Source organism: Trematomus bernacchii, unplaced genomic scaffold (assembly GCF_902827165.1).
Source record: "Trematomus bernacchii unplaced genomic scaffold, fTreBer1.1, whole genome shotgun sequence".
In the NCBI taxonomy this organism is placed as follows: domain Eukaryota; kingdom Metazoa; phylum Chordata; class Actinopteri; order Perciformes; family Nototheniidae; genus Trematomus; species Trematomus bernacchii.
In genome coordinates this window covers 3,755,487-3,779,360 of record NW_022987567.1, presented here as the reverse complement: position 1 = coordinate 3,779,360, position 23,874 = coordinate 3,755,487, and the positions used below count along the sequence as shown (strand labels likewise).

Genomic DNA, 23,874 nt, shown 5'->3' with positions numbered 1-23,874 from the left:
GAATATGGCAGTTCAACTTAGTGCAGCACAACAATCTTAAACGCAACATTGACCTTATTACCATGTGTAATCAAACAGTTGCCTATATACACATCGAGCATTTACTTTCATTTGTTATCGTGTTTCTGTCTCCATGATGAATGTAAGTCAAGTTTAGACCCCTTATCTGCGAGTGCTCATTTTTCTAGGTTGCAGCATGGACAATCTGATAAGATGTTGACAACATATTTACAGCTATACCTGACAAAGTTAGCTAATGTGCTAATAAGAGTTGCAAGAGCGATTCTAGTTAGAGGGTATGATTCAACTTTAGACACATACCCTAACCCACACCAGACGGTACAAACGTTATCATGACTTCAGCACTAAAAGGGTTTATTCACTGTCCCTATCAACTTTGTTTTGGTCTCTACCAACTCCAGAGAAAGATATGTGGCTCTTAATCTACTCCCCCTATGTTCACCGGCTACTCTCTAACTTTGCCCATTTGATATCTGAGCCTTTTAAAGTGGGTTTAATAGAGCTGTTGTGACTGAAAATAAAGCCAGTAAGAGCAGTAAGACACTCTCATCCATTTATATTGAGCTTTTTTCCAAAGCGACTGAAGCTAAGTGCATTCAACCACATGCCTTCAAACCAAAATTGGCAAGAGTCATGCAAGTACATCAACAATAAGAAATAGAACATGTTTTTTTGTTTGTTTTTGGGCCAAGTTACTATCTGACAACAACCAAGTCATTAGTGTCCATGTACAACATTACTCTTCAAAGAAATGACACAACTTTTACGATAAATGGCTCTTCTGATTACGTTGAAAAACGTTGCTTTCATTTGTATTTCAAATGTGCTAGACTGATGTCACGAGCGGTTTCCTCTTCACAAGCTTGTCATTTCTTCCGAGGGCTCTGTGGCTGCAGGATGTGAACACACACTCACACACACTCTCACAACCATGGTTCATTTCTGCATAAACACCCCCGTACGGACACACACACACACACACACACACACACACACACACACACACACACACACACACACACACACACACACACACACACACACACACACACACACACACACACACTCAGGCCTCAGGCACATGTGCAGCCCTGCAAAGTCAGTGTAATTAGTATTCAGCCAGCAAAGCCCCACTATCATAGTCATGTTTAATTCAGTGTGTGTTTGTGAGTGTGTGTCGTTGTGTGTATGTGTGTGTGAGAGTGTCTTGCAGAGTGCATGAGTATGAAGATGAGGAGACTAAAAGCGGAGGATGTTAACAGAAGGGGCTTTTTTAAAGTTTATAAAAGGAAAGAGAGTGGGTAGATGACGGAGGCAGGTAGAAGCCACTGACTTTTTATAGCTATAGTGTTTTTTACCCCATTTTCTGAGGGCTACATCCTTTTTTTTAATAAAATAATCTTTAGCAAAGCCTTTATTCCTGATAACTTCATCCTGTTCTCTCTCCTCGGTTACAAATGCACATACTGTTAGTAGTCTAGGGCTGTAACTGGTGCTATTTTTGTGTACAATGTAAATCGTATTCAAATACTCTCTCTATGGACACTGTGTGTATTCTACAGTACTTGACTGTTGGTGCTTAACAAGTCCTCTTCCCAGCCGTGAGATGTGCGGCATGTAAATCATAATTCTATTTTTGAATCATTAATGCCCTTTTAATAATTTGTTTGTTCCTGTTCAAACGATGACACTCTGCCTGTCTTACTGCCTACAGTCTTCTCTCTCTGACTGTCTGTCTCTACTTCCACTCTCCCGTTTCCCCTTTGTCGCATATCCATGGCGCCTGTCGCCAGGGCAACACCACTCGTCGCCATTCTATCCTGTCATTAGGATTTCAGGATAAGGACACACACAGACACACACTGTTTCTGTCTCTCACACACACACACACACTGTTACATCAGTGCTGACGTTGTAGATTCTGTCATTGGTGGATTTGCAGTTGACGAAAAATCTGTGTCAAATTTGAAATGTAGAGATGCTTGAAAGGGTTTCCTGGCGGCCATGTTCTGTAATCAGTAAACCTAAATGACTATTACTGTGGGTGGACACCCAAACAGCCCTCTATGTTTTAGAGAGGACTGGTATGTTTTCATGAGCCCCAGCCAAGGTCAGTTATTTCAGTGCAAGGTTGAAAAAGTCTCAAAGCATGTTTTATTTATTCACTTCCTTGGGCCATCTTATTGTTTAGGATGTTGTTATTAGAACCCGATGGATACCGTTTTTTGTGATTTGATACCAACACCATCATTTGACAGCCTTTCATGATCAGTTGAACTAAGGATTTTTTACATTACATGTCATACTCAGTACTGTGGACAATCCCCACAGGAGCAAAGTGTGTTGCCCAGGGACACAACGACATGCTGACTGCAGTGGGGTTTGAACCTGTGACCCCCTGATCCGAACATCAACGCACAACCCACTACACCACACGCCTCCCTTTTAGGATCATTGTTAGACACACCCATTGGCTCTTCTTCACTCACTTAAGGTTAATACATTGTAGATAAGATGGACAAACCCTTATATTAACAATGAGGTTTGATCCACCAGAGAAATATCCCTGATCCTGACCCAGTGTAGGATTCTGTCCCATCCTTTGTCCTGATACTGGCCTTTCAGACACACCTTTTTATTTGACAGTCCATAAGCTAGTTTTTCCATATTAAACGCCCTCGACACAATGACCGTGTGTGTATTACTAATATGTTCTGATCTCCACCCTGCCGGTATCACCTTACATATACAATGTGTCATATAAGTCTGTGCCAGATCCTTCTTATCAGCAAAATGGGATGAAATATGGATTCAAATGTCTCCACTGGTCTAAGGCTGATGTGTTTTTTTGGGGCTCTTTGACAAGTTTTGGAAATGTGTCTCATCCCACATGGTTTCTTATCGGCCAGATAAGATAACACAGAGGGGCTTAAACACACACACGTGGCTACAAAGGGCACACTATTACAATTACGACTCACACAGTCTTGAGACATGGCAGTGTAAACACAGATTTTCACATGTGTGCAACGCTTGCCCCACCTACACTCGATGAGTTTTCCACGGTTGTATCAGCGGTGGGATCATGGATAGTTGGAAGCGTTTCAACATAAACGCTGGAATGATTTTATGTCATGTGATGAGGAACAACACCTACACAAGAGCATGTAGGCTACGTTTTTGACTTTAACGCTGCAGGGGTTTCAGTAGGTGTGCTGTGGTTTTAGCTAGCGTGCACTGACCTTTCTCTGACACACTTTTGTTCACTGATAGCCTGAAGGACTGATATTTGATGGACCTCGTAGGCTTGAATCCATGCATACATTCCACAAATTACTCATAACTGTAAAGAATAAGATTTTAGGTGTCCTTTTTTACACCAACGAAAGCTAATTATTTAAATAACATTGGCTAAACCCATATTCTTATTTTTTTGATTTCCTATTTTTATATATTTGTGATTTAAATAAATAATATGGTAACAGGGCCTTCAAAACAAAAGGGAATACTTATAGGTCTACACATAACAGATACATCATTCATTCTCATAAGTATACTCAATGTCATATTTGAAGTTTTCATCTTCAAACTAATTCCTTGTAATTTGTTTAATTAATTGCTACTCTTGGTACTAGGAATTTTCTTTTTGATTTCCTCTAGTGTTTTTAGTAGGAAGAAAGTGGGTGTTTTATTTAAAGAAATACCAAGAATAGTTGACAATTCTTTATATATATTTCCTAGAAACCACATTTACATGACTAGAACATAAAATCAAATCAAAATATATTTATATACTATATTTATAAAATTACAACGTAGACAATCCAATTGCTAAAGTGAATGTTAAAATATTTAGCGTGATGTCGTTTATTTTGTCACTTGATAGCAATTGCCGTTTTTATGACACATGTAAAAGTATTTCTTTTATATTTTATGTCATATGTCATAAAACAAAACAACATCTCTCAAGCTTTATATCAAGAATCGAACCAAAAGCACGATTACAAAGATACGTTGAGACAAGTTAACTGTAAATCTGGGTGTCAGGACTCTTTCCTGTACCACTACTATATAGACCAGATGAGTCACCTGTACTTATAACCATGCCCTCTGAGCAACAAGTGGTTACTAGGCAACCAGTCCGCAGAAACTGAAAACGGTTGCTATTTTTAGTTCCGTAATTATGACACTATGGAGTTGCACGTCAGTCTGATAATGATCGAAGTTCATCTGTTTGTGATGAGTCAAGTCACTTCATTTGCTTCACCTTCAAAAACAGATGCCTGTGAGCATGCAACTCAACTCAACACACACACACACACACACACACACACACACACACACACACACACACACACACACACACACACACACACACACACACACCTGCAGCATGGTCTGGTTTCAGTTCTATGTTAAAAAAGTGGTTTCCATTGACGGAAACCAAAGCATTTATTTGGTTATCAATTTTTAAAACTGGTTGCAAATAGCCCTGAAATGGTCTTAAAAGGAAACATCAGCAGTTCAGAAACAGAATACTTTATTTATCTTGGTGGAAATTGGGTTTTGTGACAGTAATCCATTTCAGAATGAAATAACTATATAATACATTTAAAAAGTATTCATACATTCCTGCTGAATGGCACATTATCATTGAAATTGCATCTTTGTCTGTTTTACCAAAGAAATAGTCCCTGTTAAGACTGTGACTTTTCCAAGTAGAAATCCCATTCACCTCTGTATCTGGGTTGAAGACAAACGACAATGACTTGGAATTTGTTTTATTGATGAAGATGTATTTACCATGCTGGTTTGTTGTAAAATAAGATGTTGCCTATGCACAACTCTCTTTGTTGTTTGTCTCTCTTTATAGTCGTTTGAAGTTTCTTTGTGGTCATGTTAAGATGTAGTGTCTCTTTGAGTGACTGTTTGTGGGTAAAGGGCAGGGCCTCGGACACTTTTGGCCCAGACTTAAAGGTGGGGTAGGTAATTCCCTTCAGAAACACTTTTTGTTATATTCCATGGAATGCTCTTAACATCCCGATAGCAATGAATATCTTAAGTGCTTTGACAACAAATACATTAAAAAATGTCATCTGTCGAAGCCGTGGCGCTGTGAAAAGTACGACCAATCATCTGAGCCGGCCCGGCTAAAATAACTGGATGGCCTACCTGCCTGTCAGCCTTCCATCTCGTGCACAAACTTATCTCGTGCCCTCATTGGTCATGTGCGCGTTCGTGTGTGTTGGAGGAGGGGCTCTGTAAGGAAGTCTGAAGGAAGGGGCAGATCTTTTTCGGCTGCGTACTTTAAAATTCTAGCACACTCGAGCTGGTTTCTCCATTCTTACCTACCCTACCTTTTAATATCTTAATTGTTAATCTCTGACGAAGCTATTCTAGCACTTTCCACCTGCTGTTAATGCTAAACTAGGCAAAACACCTCTTGGCCATATTTTATCATAGAGAGATCAAATTGATACTGATTTTCTCTTAGTATAAGCAAACAGTGAGTACCCAACATGTCAGATTCTCAATTGTATTCTAATGGTTTAGCTAGTTCATTAGAAGAGTTTCCGTCATGTCTTAAATGTAGGTCAAAATAAAAAATGGATCAAAAGAGAGAAGACTTTTCAAACGTGACATCCTCTCCTTCTGATCACTAATCATCCACCGACACACTAAGCCTCCCAAAATGAGGTCCTCCGGTTCAGACTAGTTATCCTAATTTACCAGCACAGTGGAGAGGTACACCGCGTGCTTTGTTTGGATACATGTAGGCTTTATTATCCCTCCTGCTAATGCAGCTGCAGCTAAGCCACTCAGCAGATTCATTGTAATGCTGATCTAGTATTATCTACCTGGCTAGAGATGAACTCTTATCATAGGTACAGACTGTTTGGATGTCTTTTGGGCACTCTATGATCTATATAATCATCAAAATGTGTCAAAAGCTCTTAAAATGGCACCCAAAAATAGCGGACAAGATATATTTAGTTTTAAATCTAATATTTGTATTGCATCACAGATAGATTATAAATCATAGTCTAAATTAAGGATGAATCGATAGCAACATTGTGTGAGTCTATTCTTTCTTACATGATGTTTGTTGTATTTTTAAATCAGGGTCTATTTGTTTTACTATTGAAGCAAATATTTGAATCCAAATGCAATCAATTATTTCCTTGTCATTTCAAGTGTACGTTGTTATGCAAATTAACACATTAGATGACGACAACAGGGTCAGATGTTGATTGTTTAAACTGACTTTGGGATGATACATTTGGGACGAAATAATCGGCAATGAGTATCTACGGCAAAACTAAATGTGATCGGGGCAACTCAGTCTTAGACGCATTGGGTTTTTCTTTGATGCTGACGGATGTAGAATGGCTTACTTCCTTCTATATCAGAGAGAGAGAGAGAGTTACATATGCACAGTACCAATGTGGAACTGATAGCTGCTAATAAATAACAGTTATTGTATAGAGACAAGTAAAAATTGACCAACCATTAACCCTGCCTATATGCTGTATATGAGCAGGTGCACGCCCATTACCAACATGACCATCCACACAACGCCCTAAGCCATCTGGCCCCACTGAGATGAATGTAGAAACACATTTCAAGAGATACACACCCAGTCAGACAGACACACATCATGTTCACAAACGCTCACATGATGCTGCACCTTCAGTTGTTACCAAGAGCTGCGCTATTGTGTGTCAGCGGCACTATACCTCTGCAGGTTTAGAGTCTAACACGATCAGCTGCACGACCAGGGAGCTATCTGTGTGTGAGTGTGTGTTTGTATGTGTGTGTGTGTGTCCATTCAGTAGGACCCACTTTTCACCAAACGAGGACACGCCATGCCGGGTGGCCTGGAAAAAATTCCTGGCGCTGCTCCTATGTTCGCCTATTGGCCGAGGTCCATTCATGGAGACATAATCTCATCTGTTGACTTCCTCTCTCCCTCACTTCTCCTTTTGTCTGACTCCCCCGTGCCTCATTCACAACATGCAAACAGCTAAAAGGAAACGCAGTGTTATTTACTCAACTCAGCGTCTTCCTCTGTCGGATGTCTCAGTCTGGTTTGCTGCAGAAGTTTCTGACTCGGCAGCAAACCGCAGGCCTAACAAGTGCGCTTTACCCAAAACCCCTATTTTTAGAGAAAGCAAATAAGAAATGATTATACTAGCTTCCTAAAAGGTGTAACTGTTAAGAGGATTTTTTTCTTTCTTTCATTTAGTGTGAACACTTTTCTCTTAGTTCTTTCATGTCCTTCTTACCTTCAGGCTTCATGTGGATCATTACTAAGTCTTAAATGTAATTAATTGATATTCAAATAGGGCTTTATTGATTACAAAACGTCTTAAAACAAAAGTAAGACATTCCTTTATTATGACATTGCAATTTCAAAATAAAAGCTACATTTCATTTCCAAAATCTCTTTACCTGCATTCCCTGTTTCTCTTCGCTATCACTCCTAAATAAAAAACATGAAATGCTTAGACATAGGCAGACATTTTGCAACCGTAAGTTGTGATTTTCTAATACTGTGATACACAGTCAGTCTTTGATACAAATAATGAGTCAGTCGGTGGCCTGTCATTGGCGCAGTTCGGTCTGTGGTGAATGAGAAGGACAGTGGGCCTGATTCGGGCCCCTGTTGGCTCGTCCCACAGCCCGAGGACAGAAGACCAATCACTTCTGCCTCCATGATGCAGGCTTTTATCACTGACATGAAAAAGACCCACCGCCGACGCTCAAACACGAGAAGCAGCAGGCTGGGATACACAAAGATCCCAGTTCTATTAACCCCATTTTTTTTGTTTCTCCTTCTATAAGTTGGATCCTTGCTGCCGCTAACTGAGAGAGAGGACATGCACTAAGACATGCACTAAGGCATTTCAAATGAGTCTATTGGGAGAAGAGTGCTGCTAGACGAGACAAAATGGAAAAGTGAAAGACAGTTGAAGAGGAAACGAGCCCAGCGGCTAGCGTGATTTATTGATGGACTCACTTCTGTCATCCAGATACTTCCTCTAAGACAGGATGGCAGTTTAGCAAGGAAATGCTTTTTCTGTGGTGTAAGATTCAACACAGGTTTTGGGGCTAAAAATAAGCACTACTGGGACTGAAGGCTCGTTGTTTGGATGGTAACATATAGTGTCAAAGCCTGTATCTGTTACTATGGCTGCATATCTATGTGGGAAGCTAGTCTGGCTGTTTTGTTGACAATCCAGTGACTGGAGAGTGAGATCTGGCAGGAATTGCTACTCATAGTTTGGCCAGTATTGAAAGAAACCTACATCTGGAATATTTTGTAATGAAAACTAAAAGTGAATTTAGTTTCATTGGAGGGAACTTTGATGATTTCCTTTCTCAAATCATCGCATTTATTTCTACTCCATCTTCTCAAATAACGAGACTTCTTTGTTATCGTACAAAAAAGGTCGATGGTATTTATTTAAAATACCTCCTTTCCAAACCTTGAGAAACTAGAGGACGAAACGTAAAATGACTACTGTTTGTAGGCATTGTGACATGTGTAATAACCCGGAAAACCCACACGGAGTAGTACTTATCATTAGGTAACATTAGTGAGTAATTGGTTGAAAGGTTACTCTTGTAAAGGCCCCTTGTTTAGTTCACAGGGTTTACAGACTGTTCACTAAACCCTCGTCCTACACCACATGGCCGCCTCAAGTTTCAGGTTATTCATTGTCATGTACCCAACAATTACAGAGCAGCAGTCTTTGGAAATGGAAATCTTGGATCTCTGGCTCACATAAAGCTTATTAAATATGTAACAAGAAATCAAGGCATACAAAAACCCCCTCATAATTCCTTCTTCGTGGATCGGTGGGTGTAAAGTTCCTCCTTGGATGGCAGCTCCTTCCTGGTGATGTGTAGTTTACCCCCTGACATGACACGAAGACCCATTTGAAAGCAAAACAACACAGCCTTATTACTGATATCATTATCTGCGTTCTGAAACAGACCCTCATCAGTAAATCTGATCTTTACTCTACCAACATTCATTTGGAATCTATAGACCCTAGTCCAGTGACCATCAACTGGCGGCCCGCGGGCCACATCCGGCCCGTCAGACATTCTCACCCGGCCCGCACGGCGAGGGTGACTGTGGCATTGGCGGAGTGGTTAGTGCGTTCGCCCCCCACTAATATATATTTTTTACAACGTCTCGTGAGTAATGTGCAGTACCGGAGTCCAACAGAGAGGCAGCAGCTGCGGGACAGTAGCCTTCCCTGCCCTGAAGAAGAAGTGAAGAGTCTGCTTTATGCGCTCCGCAGTAGTCACGCTGCGAGGCTCCGGCGAGTTGACAGTACATGAGCGTGCTCCACTAGCAACCCCCCCCCCCCCCCCCCCCCCCCCCCCGGTCAACAACTTCTATATATATATAAAAATAGCTGGCCCCCGAAAGTGTCTCTTGGATTAATTTAGTCCATCATTTCAAGACCCCCGTCTTTAAGCTGTAGGTCCTCTGAATATAGACACTCGTCTTCAGTCTATAGACCCTAATCCTTGGGAATCGATTTCTCTTTCATACGACAAGAAAATGCCTTGGCTTCTGATCCGTTTTTGAACAATTATAATGCCTTCATAGTGATGAAATAGCCTGGTATAACCCTTGGTGGAAAACCACTATGGCCACATGCTTAGATCTATTTGAGTTGTTGACTATGTCATTGGGTCGTTTTTTCTATTCAATGAAGAGATCCTTGTCTATAATCTATAGGCGCTGGTATTTTATCAACTGACTCCAGACCTTCATCTCTAAACCCCTCACTTTTGAATCTGTACATTCAATATGGTCAAAACACTTCCTTTCTTTTTTTAAATAGATGGAAGTTTATTGTATTGTGTATCATTTATAATGTGCTTGTCGTAAAGTATTTGAACCCCATTCAGTTCATTTGAATGTGTGAAATCAATATAAAACCAATATTAAACAAATCCAATAATATACTTTGCCTTAGATACCAGATAATGAGACTTGAGTGGTACAGTCTGTATCTTGAGCCACTTTGAAAGACTTCAGAAGGACAAGGAAATGTGTTAAATTCCCAGGTTATTGAGTAAGAAGTATTGTGCTTCCATGTGTACTGACATCTTTCTGACATGTCGACTCACTGACCCACATAATATGATGAAAGAACCATTTCCCCATGAACCGTTTGACCATTTAGAAAGTCAGAAAGGATACGGAAACAAGCATGTCCTTTTTAAAGGTCCCCTATTATACTGTTTTTCATCAATATATTTGAGGTCTCAGATATATACAAAACATGTCTCTGAAGTGTTTGGCTCCAAACACCAAACAGATCATTGCAGCATCCCATAATCCCCTCTGTTTCAGCCCTGTTTCAAAAGTGCTGATTCTCTGTCTGTTACTTTAGATGAAAATAAGGAGCCCCTCCCCACGCCCCTCTGAGAGAGATTTGGTTAAAAAGAACACAATGGTGCTCTAGGAGGAGATTCAGGTGATAAGGTTGGGGGGGGTTTCCTTGGTTGGTGATTGGCTAATGGTTACACAAGCCAAAAAATCGTTATGACATCATAAAGTGGCCAAAATCTGATCAGGTCATTTTCAGACAGGTTTTTATATAAATGGATCAGGACAAAAAGAGAGAGAATCTTTTTTCCTGAAACTTTCAGAATCTCTTTACACAGAGGGGACACATGTTGATTTATAAAAGACATGAAAAAGTGGATTTTGCATAATAGGTGACCTTTAAATTGCGGCTTTAAGGTGAACCCTGACTGGTGTAGAGTCGGAGGAGCTGTTGCTGGCTGTGGCCTTGTGATGGAGATTACTGCAGATTTAGATCATGGACTTCAGAGTAGAGGGAGCCAGGTACTATACGTTAAGAGCAATCAGCTGAGAAGACATGGACACACACACTGTTGTATGTGTGTGTGTGTGTGTGTTGGCTGTCATCTCCATGGAAACTCGGCGGAGAAAAATAAAAGCTTTTATGAGCTGTCGTGCTGCGTTTGCTTATTAGAAACCATCTGCGGTCATTCTGAAACTATCCATCAGATTTGTGTGGGCCACTAGAGCCATGACTGCACAACCAAATGAAATCACACACACAAGTAAAATAGAGGTCTATTAATGGAATAATTTTTATGATTCAGAATGGAAGTGTGTTTTAAATTAGCAATGCCCTGGTTACCTTAACGAAAAGCCAATGGAATTTTTCCATAGGGTTTTGGATTATTGCACAAAATAAGCTCCCTGGCAAACACATGTTTCTGATACTTATGCATTTAAAACAAAAATGCCAGAAGTAAAAAGCTAAAGGCAAGCTACACCACAGTTGCATGACCAAACAATGATTCTCTACGCTTTCTTTTTTATGGAAAAGCCTTTCTTCTTAGCGTCATTTAAGATGGATTGTAAATATTTGCTAATGTGCATGTTTAAACTCAACAAAGCTCAGAAGGCGTGATTTTCTTTAGTGTCCTAGAATCACCTCTGCAGTCTAATTTAGGAACTGCTTTTCAATCAATAAATGATTCAACCACATGTTTACCCAGCACGTAAAAGGTTACAAATTCACGATAGGGGTATTTGCTATTCTTTTAAAGTGGACCTATCATGCTATATTTGACTAATATAGTGTAGGACCATACCTATATAAGGCATATTTATACTTTTTTTTTTTCAAAATACCAAACAGATCATGCATTTTAGCCATGCCTCATTTTGCTCAATTTGACAATTTCTAGCTCTGGGCAGATTCTGTGAGAACAGCACCACCTACAGGCCTGGCATATGTACTACAGCGTCTCCAGCGCTTTTGAACGGCAATGGCCGTGGCTGTCTCCTCCTGATTGGTGGAGTTGGCCCAATAGCCGTAGCGCCACCGTCCTGACGTCAGGACAGTGTTCAAATCTGGATCAGTTTTTATCAGATCCGTTGCAGCCCCTTTTTTAGAGATTTGGGTATGGAGGAAAATAGAGAGGGTTGTGTTTTCTGACACTTGGTGAGTTCCCTGGAACACCGGGGACACATATTCATGTATAAAAGACGTACAAAAGTGCATTTTGCATGATAGGTCCCCTTTAAAGTAAAACGTAAAAAATATTTTCAGCTTGTATTAGCCACAGATCTTATTTCAGGCCCCCAAAAAAATAAAAACTTTAAAAACACCCATTGACTTTAAGAACAATGAACAAAATCGAGCAAAGATGCTAAAAAAAATCTACGTTTTTTCGGACCATCTTCCCTTTGAATGTTACAGAAATGATCCTTAAAAAGGTCAATTGGTGCACCAACTTCTCGGGAAAACATGTCAAATTGTTCTTCTAAAGATGTCCCCTTTGAGAATAACTGCCAGTCAGCGTGCTCACTGGCTAAAACCACAGAGTCCCTGGTGCCAGAGTAGCCATGTTCACGTCGGATTACACGGTGCAAGGGCCCGTCTCGCCACACGGAGCCATGTTTGCAAACCACTGAAGCGTTGCCAAACAGACATGTCTTACAGAGAGCCCCTTAAGACAACCAATCACAGGTCTGAGCTCCTGCAAGGCCACCACCTGTCCTTTAGAGGACACGTAAAGTTCAGAACATGCAGCCTAAACAAACTGCAGCTGGCTCTCCAAAACACCTCATTTAAAAACACTGTTGAATAAGTTATGAGCTAATAGTTGGTGTTGAGATAAATTGGTGTTACTGCAGCGTTAGCAAAAGTCTGGGACATGTGATAGAGTTCAGTATAGATGGTTTCATTACAGAGCAATAAGGAAGTCATAACCTGTTAATGTTTACTGCGCTGTATAATGCAGAGGAGTGATGTCTGTATTGTATAAACTGTTCTTTGAAAAGTCCACATCACAACTTCCTGGAGTTCTCACCTACATCTTCAGTGGATGGAGTCATCACACGAGATGGGTATTGAACTTTAGTCAAGTGATAACAGTGCTTCTATATGAGTACATATATGTTTACATAGTTTTATCTAATGAATGTACAATTGAGCTAATGTCAGCTGATGATGAAGACCAAAAGATTGTTGATAGCCCTAGAAAACGCTGGTGAATTAAGAGGACATATTGTGCTCATGTTCAGGTTCATTATTGTATTCTGTGCCTTTACTGTGACATGTTGCCATGCTTTAATGTTCAAAAAGGTCTTTATTTGTTTCATACTGCCCTCTTTTCACGCTCTGTCTGAAACCAGAGCCCAGTCTGCTCTGATTGGTTAGCTGGCAGGCTCTGTTGTGATTGGTCAACCTCTTAGAAATGTCCCGCCCCTTTGCCTGTTACGTACAATGTGTTGGATGCTAGCCAATAAAAGCGTAAGTGTAACATAGTGATGTCATTATGTTATAAAGTTCTGGCGTGAACTTTGAGACAAAACCCTATTTTTACACAATACAGGAAATAGAAAATTCCAAAAAGAATAATAGGGCAACGTTTTTTTCAGACAAATAATTTAAATGTTAATTTTAAGGTCACTATACCAAGTTTGAGGATTGCATTGGTGTTCGGCCCTGTGGAAACTAACCAAAGTTTGGGGGGGGATAATAATTTAGTGAAAACAGTTTTTCTCATCAGGAAAAACTGAACCTTATTGTCTCATTTTGTTATTTTCAGCCAACTACATTTTAAGAGAAAATGAAATACTCGCTCCACATCATGAAAAGGCACCAGCCAAAGTTTAGTTGTGCCAGTCACAGTTTTTATTTTCTTTATCAAGGTGCCAATGAAGAGAAAATAAAATGGGGCAGGGGATATTAGTGTCGCCATGTGTCTCCAACAAAAAAATATGTTATTAACCTATTTGTATTTGTTTCTCTCAATGTTGATTTTCATCATTAGGACAAAACCTTTATCACTACAAAAAAAGAATATTGCCAAATCAAAGTGGTGTTGACTTTGATAGATAATCGCTAATTCTCCTTTCTCTGATTGTGTCTTCTGCAGCTCAAGATCTCATTCAATGAGTCGAGTCTCCAGAGTACGTATGAGTATCCGTCGGAGAACGGCGCATGGGACAGTGGGGACGAGGACGAGGATGAGGACGAGATGCACGATGAGAAGGTGTCTGACGAGCAGCCGAGCATGGTGGGACGCATCCACATCCCCCGACCCAGCTTCTCCATCTCCCCAACGCACACCAACAACAGTAATGGTGAGAACAAATGAAATGCTTGGGTCATTTGATGTTTTTGTGGTAGACATGCAGGTTAGATGTCCAGTTTTAGCAGAATAAAAATGTCTATCTTCTGTCCAACACTTCACCACAGCTTTGGGACAAGTTGCTGGGAAATTCCCTGCGAATAGAAATATTCATGGTCCCCATAGGATGATCCCTAATGAATTTGGCAGAACTCTCAATATACCTCTGAAGCAAAACTCTCTATTTCTATATTCTAGTTGTCTAAAGCTAGTCCACAACAATGTATCTTGAAGTCTCATGGCTAAGTGACTCTTTAATGTCCCTGCTGATTGTCATGGTCCACAGAGGGTGAACCCTATAACAAGTTTTAACTGGTAACTCTCTGAAAGTTCTACTTGTTATACACAAACTTCTACATTTGCTGGCATCATTGTTATTACATTTAAGCACATTCATGCTCCTCAGAGGATGAATCCTTTCCCTTGTTGACATCTCACCAGCTTTCATCTTTCTATGGGTATAAATATACAAATTGTGTTTAAAACATTTTTTTTCTGGGACAGATTAGATCAAGTAAAAACAACTAAGACAGAAGGGGCACTCGGAGAGCTCAAACCTCCACCAAGACCAAACGGCATATCTCGCAATGTTAATGAAAAGGACGAATAATTGACTATCTGCATCGTGATTTGTATAGGCTCCGTAATGTTATAGGTTATTTCTAGGCTAATGCCCAAGTTTCGTGAAAATCAGGCCAGTGTTTTTTCCATAATCCCGCTGAGAAACAAGCTAAAAACATTACCTCCTTTGAGGATGTAGTAGTTAGGAAATAGATAATCAGAAGCACTAGCAAGACAAAATATGGATAGGACCATTTTATACAGTGGTAAAAATAGATAAAGAAGAACCAAAATAACCATAGACGGCACGATCAACAACATCTGAAGGAGAAATGTGCAGCAAAACAACATTAGATTGTACTTTTATTATGACCCAGAGACATAATAATAATAATAGTAATATGATAGAAGGTCAGTTGGGGACACCAGACAAACAACCAATAAGTCACTTCAGTTTTATGAGGGATGAAATCAAGATTTATTATTTACCCCCTAACTACCAGTTACGGCCAATAATGACCAAATAAAAAGATAGCATTGGAAACTTAAATGACACCACTCCTAAATGGTTTGATGATAGATATGTTGGATCTTGCAATAAGTAAATACGGATACTGTTTGACTTTATTATAGTATTTGTAGTGAGTTTACATGAAGCAGCCCGTCCCTTAGCACCTGCATTGTAAAGGTGTTATAAGGACATGTTGTGAAATAAATGTTTGCTTCTGAGTAATAGAAACAGGGAAACAGGAAGTAGTCTGATGAGGACACTGCTTCTTTATTAAAGAAGCATCCCTCCCCTCCTGGTGAAAGAGTAAGCAGGGTGTCCGCGGGGTCTTAAAAAGTATTCAAAGTTGATAAATCAATTTAGCGGAAATTAAGGCTATCAAAAAGTATTAAACGGCATTTTCCAAGGTATTACATTTTGTAGCTTGTTTTCAATAAGTATATAAATTGTCCAAAGAGGTTGTATTCTACAGTTTGCCTGAATGTAATCATTGCGTAGGTGTGTAGTGTGATTCTGTGTAGTTTATTTATGGCATCCCGTTGGATTTGACGTCACCTAAACAGGACATCATCGCACACTCAGTGCTTGATAGCGCGCGAAAGTCCGTTTACGCCGGTTGTTAAACAACATCGTTATGGGGAAATGCAAGTCTGCGTCCAAATGGTTGGAAGATAAGGAGGAAGGACAACCAATACTGTATATAGTAAATGTGAGGTAAAGTGTGTCGCCAATGTAACCGGTTAGATCTCAAAGTGGCGATGAGGTCTTAAAATGTATGGAAAGGGTCTTAAAAAAGGTCTTAAAAGGTATTACATTTGACTTCAGGATTCCTGCATATACCCTGAGTAACAGACACACAACATCAGATATGATGACAGAGACCTCTACTGGACAAAGTGTGAACAGCATTTAATAAAAAGTGTGTAATACAGTTTCAGAGCTATTTCTGTTTCCATTTTCATTCTCTATCCGTCAAAAATGACTCAAAAATATCTCATTAAATGGTCATTTCTCCAACACATTAATATAAATGAAGGTTTAACAGAGGCAACAACAACTTGTCAGTAACACATCATGTCTTATTGTTGTGTGCAGACCTTTCGAGCTACATTCCCAAGCACTCTGTGGACTTCAGCGCCTGGCAGGAGCACAAACATGAGGACAGTGTTTACCAGGAGGAGAACGGCTCCCAGACGACTCAGATGACGGAGGAAGTGATGGTGAGAGAGGGGTTTCAATATAACAATTTAATCATTAAGACAATAGAATATGTGTTTTACTGGGGGCATTTTCCTCCTTAAGGGTCTGTCTCTATTTTGGCCTTTTAATCATTTTACAGGTAATCTTATATTAAGTTCTGAGGTTGAACTTCCAGAATTAAAAACACACAAAACTCAAAGCCTCTGACTAAATAAACTGTATCTCACTTAACATTTTAAAATGTCTCTGAGTGAACACAGTTATAAACTTCCCATGGTTAATAGAATAGTATATTGTAAGACGACCACTTAAATCAATTTCTATGTAAGATAAGAGATAAGATAAGATAGGACTTTATTTATCCCGAAGGAAATTGTTGTGCCAGAGTTACAAAAATACAATAAACACAGCAGCATAATAATACAACTGTCCACTATCAGTGCAGTGAAAAGAGCAATTAAAGAAACATAGACAGTCAAATAATTAATGTCAAACTGTACAGTGACGAGCACTATTGAGTAGTGCAAAAAAACGTAGTGGCAGATTCGTAATTGCACGTTATTATTAATTATAATAATATTGCACATGTTATATAGCAGAGAGTGTTTTATAAGTATATTGCCATAAAAAAGGAATATTAAAAGGTTTAAAATAATGACAACATGATATCTCTCCTCCTCAGCTGACCCCCGCAGACAGCTCCTCTCTGTCGGACTACAGCAGCGAGCCGGCTCTTTACTTCTGATCAGCGGACCAACAGCTGTCCAGTAGCATCACAGCTGTGGGACCAGCCTCTAAAAGCACATCGTCCTGATCTCACAGGCAACACAGTATTTAGTTTTTCGGCTGTTTCCTGCCACGGAACCGCCACATGCTACGCTATCAACCGCATATCAGAGCAGATTTGCCAGGTTTCGATTCCCACCTTCCTCCTGACCAAACAAATTGAAAAAACAAAGCAGCTGGACTGTCTTTACCCTGCGATCCCGGACGGTTGATCTGTCCACATCGTCCCTCACAAAACCTCGAAAATTGCTTGAAATCTATCTAGACTGGCCTCTCCAAACCCCCCCCCCCCCCCCCCCCCCCCCCCTCCTGTCATTATCTGCTTCCAAGTCTTCAACGTTTGCCTCCGGGTTTTTGGGAGCTTAAAAAAACCATACTCCTTACAGAGAACAGGAGGCCGCCAGTGGCCACATGTAGGTGTCGCCACGGGAACAGTGTTAGCATGGAAACATGTCATTTAGGACGTGGAGGACGCGTCTGCTTGTGTAGATCGCCGGCACACTCAAACACACAAAAACACACAAAAAAATTGCAAAAGGGTGCCACAATTGTTTTGTTTTTGTACCTGCATGTGTTGATTTCAGCCAACAAGCTTGGCTGTACTGTAAAGCTTCCGTATGCCTTTTTAGTTTTTGTATGTCTTCTGGCAAACTATGCTGTATTGAAGCTGCAGCAGAAGAGTCTTAACAGCAAGCAAACTTCAACACATTTTCCCCCATTCGTGACGAGGAAGGGGAATTATGCACCCCATGATTACACGCTTGAAAAAAAGTGACCTTGGCCAATAATGTCTGTACGTCCGTTGACGAAATCAAGATCATCATACTGTAGAATGTTTCCGTATATCAAGGTGTCTGCGTCCCGTTTAAAAAAAGCTGTTGGCCAACTTTTTATCCTGGCTTCTCGTGTATTTATTCCCCGCTTACAGTTGAAGTTTGCATGTCAGAGACCTGCTCATGTACAAAACCACTTTTGTAAAGATATCTGCCGGTGCGGACGGACGTTTTTTTTGTTGTTTTCCAGTCGGACCTCATGTACTTTCACATTCCACGGAGGAAGAAATCGGTCCTTATGATCATGTTTGTGAGAGCGAGTGTGTTTTTGAAAGGATATGAAATGATTTTTTTTAATTAAGATTGTTTTTTATATATAAGAATGCACCATGTTTCCAGATTTTTTTAACGCATAATGCCAAGTGATTAAAGTGTTGCTGTAACGGCCTCACATTCGTTCTGCTCCCGTCCCTCGGCCAGTATTGTTGTACAGTTTTCATAAGATTTATTTCTTACTCTCTTTTTCTTTCATTTCTCCAATCAGATGACATTTGTTCAGTCCTCGAAGGTTTGTGCTGTTAGGAGACGTTTCGTCTTTGTCGGAGGAATTGTAGGAATTCTATGTTTTGTCTGGAGTCTTGGATGTTTAATGTCTTTGCACTGTCTTGCTTTTAGCCTTGTTTTGCACCTCATGAGAAGGCGACAGAGGATATGTGCACTTAAAAGAAGTCTAGTTGAAGAGTTTTGTTTCCAAACAAAAGCCACTTTTTACACCTGTTATTCTGCACCCAGTGATTGTATGTCAGATACAGGACATGGGTAAGGCAGAAAACATTTTTAGAATAGAATTGGAATATAACTCTTCAATTGGATGCGATGAATGCACTGCCGATGAATGCCATGACCACTCTTTTTACTCTGTTTGCCGCAGCCTTGCAACATCAAGTCTTATGATTGTCGTCCTTGTCTCTCGGACCACAAACTGTAGCGTTCCACACAGGTGAGGGCCTCATGTTTGGCCTAAAATGAACCCAAAATCTGTTTTTTGGTCAGTTGAGCTGATCATTCAAAGACCATACCAGTGTTTTGCAAGTTTTAGCCCATTTTATTACAAATCCCATATACTGTACTCCATCTATTGAGCAAACCGTACGACTGTGGTTTAAGAGTTTGAATGTATTTTTTAACCGAAAAAGATGTCCATTGATTTCCACTCTATTTTATACGGTATGAAAATCTACTAGAAGCTTAAAAGGTATACCCCCATAATGACCAACAAAATATCAACTTGTGTAAAATTGAATTCTTGATGACAAAAGTCCAAAACTGGAATAAATCTTGATGAGTTAAAGTAAACGGGCCGTGTTCAACAAAAGGTGACTATATCAAAACATCAGATTAAAGACACTGCCTCATAAACAACTGTCTCTTAACTTGTAAAGGTGAGCATTGTCTCTGTTTTGGGCAAGTATTTTTAAAAGCAAGGTTTCAAACTCAAGTTTTTTGAGTTTGTAAAAAAGTGTTTTGATATAGTTTCGCTGTTGTGAAACGTGGCTTCCATTTACTTCCATTCATCAAGAATGTTCTCCATTTTCTTTCGCCCTTGGGCATGCAAGAATAACAAATGATCTTGAAACAAGATGAGGAATCTGAATAAGCATTCTGTTCTCTTTACTCAATGCCAAAGACATATTCCAATCCCTCACAAAATTATGTTAACGTTCAATATCCTGCCCTTAAACTACATTACTATCATTCATTAGCATAATCAAATCAAAATCAAATCAAGGTTTATTTATAAAGCACATTTAAAAGCGATTTTTGGTCGGGCCAAAGTGCTGTACATGTAATAACTACAATCACATAAAAACACATTTCTATAATCACAATAAAAGACAATAAATAAAACACAGGGAAAAGTCAGGAGTCGTGCTCCGCTTTGACTAGAAGGCCAGGGAGAAGAAGTGTGTCTTAAGAGTAGATTTAAAAACCCCTAGGGTCTGGGCCGAGTGTTCCAGAGCCTCGGGCCAGCTGCTGCGAAGGCTCGGTGCCCTCTGGTTTTGAGCCTGGTCTTGGGCACTATCAGCAACAGCTGGTCAGCAGACCTTATAATGTAGGGTCACTTACGTGTAACTGTCAAAACTCAATGCAGACTTGATGTTCTGGTTGATGGATTCCACAACTCAGAAGTCTAATATTACATTTTCATACCATGAGGAAATGAATGGAAACCAATGGCTGCTTGAATCAAGGGAGGAAACACAATCAGCCAAAGTGGTCACATGATCTGTAAACACACTGGTATGGTTCTTAACATTGAATTTGGCCTCACTTGGACATGCTGTGGTGCTAACAGTCACATGACAACACACCTGTGGATGCATCTGTGCTGACTGCTGCCTTCAATGTCCAACACCCAGAAGAGGACGTCCACTTATTGTGGGAAACTTTCCTTGGACTGAAGGACCAAAAGAGGCAGAGTGAATTTTGGGAATCCCCACTGATCGTCTAAAATAATCCCGGCGAGGACTTTTTCTTTTGACCACTATTGGAACTTCTGAAGTGTACATGTGTTTGCTATCTGCCTCCTGAGCAGTTGGTTGTAGCGCCTCTGTGGTAGAAGCTTCTCCATCTTCTCGTTTACTTTACTTTTCCCCCCTCGTCTGTAAATCTCCATCGCAGCAGATGTGCTTACTGTAATTATTGTCAACGATTTGGGCAAATAAAACAAAAAAGTGATGTCATACTTGTACAAATGAAAGCTCAATAAATAGAATACTTGAACAAATGTAAATACGTGTCCTTTTCCTTCCTGGGGAACAACATATTTGCTACTAATCGTGAGTTGGGTTTTGCCAATAAGGAAGAGTCATGGGAGTGATAAGAAACATTTATTAGAATAAGTACGACAATAAATCAATTTGATGTTTCATGAAGGGTCCAAAGAGGGGTATAAAGTTAAAAGTGCAGAGTCAAGTGTTGCTGTTGTGGTCCTAAAGAGAGTTTGTTGACCTTTCCCGGCCACTAGTGATCCTTCCTCCGAGGCTCTGTGGCTTTACTCAGGTTTCCTGTCTCCTGCTTCAGGACGCTCAGGAGAGAGTGGGAGCTCTCCAAGATCTATAGGGGGAAGAAAGAACATTAAATATACTGTAGATACGTACAGGTAGTGTGGTGTATATACTGTAAGAGTCATTAAGAAGGGGCCCAGGCACTGCTTGTTGTTCTTTAATAAGAGCAGCTCTGTGTTTCTTTGCAGTGATTAGTGGGAGAGCGCAGGGAGGTCAGCGTCAGTAAGTGGGGAGATGAAACTGCTGAACAAGGACAACATCATGGTGCGTCACGGAAAGAAAAAAAAAGACCGTCCTGAAAGACAGCAGTCGGTCCATAAGCCTGTTAGCAATAAACATGTGAACATTGTGAGGGTTCCTATGGAAGCCCCAGATATTATGTTTAGACTTTAATTGTTTCCCAGATTGGGGGACTCAGATTGACAGTACGTTGTATTTGCTAAAGCTAAATTACCAAAATATTCAATTTACAATAAAAGGAAACATGGATAAGCAGAAAATGTCCATATTTGGAAGGCTGAAAACAGCAAGTATGTGGGATTGTTGCTTTAAAATGACTTGCATCGTTTTTCTTTATAATTTATTAATTGTAAAACTCATTTATTTGATGATTGTTTATGATTAAATCATCAATTTATCATCTCTCATTACAGCTCTAAAACCGACAAGACAAGCTCCACAGATGTGCATTATACTGTATGAAAGTATTTATTTAATTTCTGATATAACCAAACGCATACTTTGGGGACTGGTTTTTCTATGAAGTGGAAAAAAAACCCTGACGATTCGTCTTTAAAGAACATATTTCCCTTCAACTTCAAATGTGAATTTTTTAAAGACTGAGCTAGAAGAAAAGGTAAAACCCAAGGGAATATCAACCTTTTATAACAATGTTTTGGTCAATTATTACTTATCAATTACACATTTCATGGACACAAGTAGCTAAAAGAACTAATATATTTGTCTATCTTAAAAACAAATATATAGATATTGACATAATGAATGTTTCTGCATGTTCAGTGCTGCTCAACAAGAAACGTATGTAGATCAGTCACCACGATAGAGTCTATGGTCCCCACACACACCTTGGTGTACGCAGCCTGGGTCTCTGCGATGGTCTGGTCGAAGTTGGCGCGTGCGGCGAGTCTGTGAGCCAGGCTCTCGTTGATTCGGCTCAGCTTCTCTGTGAGGACGCGGACGTCGTGCTGCAGACGATCCTTCTCCTCCTCCTCCTGCGTGATCTGACGGTTCAACTCCTCCCGCTTGGAGCACAGGTCCTCCATACCTGACGGAGACAAACACAGGGTTATTACACCAGACTCACTGGATCAGCTTAGTGACAAACCATCCTGCATGATTATGAGATTTGTAATGCTAAATCACACAAAGATTTTTAGAATAATGGTTTATTATATAGTAGCAGGTTCATCAATAATATGGATTCAATGTTTTCTTTTTCTTTAAGAGTTACCTTGAGTGTTTTTCCTTTATTTACCCATTTTATATCATTAAGTTAACGGATGTCCCCTGTTTGAATCACGTTAAATTACATATTTTATTGATATCTCATATTATATTCAATGCATAACAAGGCAAGATTTGAACCAATCAGAAAGTGTGTAACATGCCTGGTGTTTTGCAACCAGCATCTGACAGGTGGCCCGTTTTACTTCAGTCATGAGTTTTTCTCAACTAAAAACACATTTGGTTTTTCTGTGGGTGATCAACACATTAGTCAAACCGGCTCCAGGTCATACATATTATAGCTGTTACACCTGAGTTGCACAATTGGGCCTGCAAGAGGTTAAAGGGTGATCTCCAGGTCATGGATAACATAATCTGGAACGGTTAATCAGATTGGACAGCACTATCCAGTCAAAGAAGCTTCAAGAACAGTTCAAGGAGAAGAGAAAGCTGAACACGTGTGAAACTACAAAGTGAGTTCTTTGGACCTAAAGTGACATTTACATGTGAAACCTGCTCTGGGATGCATTTCCGAATTCTGCACAACGTCAAAACTGTCACCAGCATCACGTTGTTTCAAAAACGACTAGTGTTAATATCCCACACATAAGTATTTAGAGTTATTAAAAAGATGAATAAGTCACTTACACTTGACCAGTTCATTGTTGTAGTTCTGCAGAGCCGCAGCTTGTTGGCTCATGTTGGATTTCAGCTGAAGTCCGCCTGACTATAAGCTTCAACCGCGGCTACACACCGCTTATTATGCTAATGTTAAACACTTTATATGTTATTTCTCGTGTCCCAAAGGTTATCATATGTTTCGCTGAGTTAAATCCGCCCGGGTTCACACATGTATCCGCATAGAAAAAGCGCCTATCCGCAGAAAAGCGTTCAAAGGCGGGTTAAGAGCGGTTACGAGGCGGGTTTCCCGGACAACTGAAGTACCCGGCAGTTCTTCTTCTTCTGCTTCTTCCTCACTTCATGATTCTTCTTCGTTCTTCTTCGTCTTCTTATATTTAGGTGCTACGTCCCTAGCGCCCCCTTTTGACCATTCTGTGAATATTGTCTAGTAGTAAAATAATTATTTTATATACAGTCTATGGATAGTTATTATACTGTCTGTAGGAGCCGTTTGTGTTTGTTGTCGGCGCAGGGTGTATAAATAGGGTCATAGGTTACTGGAAAAAGCGCAGGACACAGGAATAGAGAGAGCAAACTGTTCTAAGCAGACAGATGCTCACAGCTACAACTCATCAACCTTGGTATCCTAATTTGTAACAAC

General features: G+C 40.1%; 2 protein-coding genes across 2 annotated transcripts in view; one reads left to right on the top strand and one right to left on the bottom strand.

Moving 5' to 3' along the window:
- The window catches only part of tprn (taperin), a 28,475-nt gene extending 7,621 nt beyond the window's left edge, over positions 1 to 20,854 (top strand). The window contains exons 2-4 of the mRNA XM_034125839.1: positions 13,978 to 14,185; positions 16,397 to 16,521; positions 17,184 to 20,854. Coding sequence (XP_033981730.1) covers positions 13,978 to 14,185; positions 16,397 to 16,521; positions 17,184 to 17,246 — 396 coding nt within the window. The 3' untranslated portion in view covers positions 17,247 to 20,854. The remainder of the gene's footprint in view (positions 1 to 13,977; positions 14,186 to 16,396; positions 16,522 to 17,183) is intronic.
- An 80-nt stretch (positions 20,855 to 20,934) lies between these two features.
- On the bottom strand, positions 20,935 to 23,556 carry ssna1 (Sjogren syndrome nuclear autoantigen 1). The gene is made up of 3 exons (XM_034125898.1): positions 23,241 to 23,556; positions 22,214 to 22,413; positions 20,935 to 21,177 (listed from the first exon to the last, which is right to left on the bottom strand). The coding sequence occupies exons 1-3, from the start codon at positions 23,290 to 23,292 to the stop codon at positions 21,085 to 21,087; spliced, it is 345 nt and encodes a 114-aa protein (XP_033981789.1). The 5' UTR covers positions 23,293 to 23,556; the 3' UTR covers positions 20,935 to 21,084.
- Positions 23,557 to 23,874: the final 318 nt, after the last annotated feature.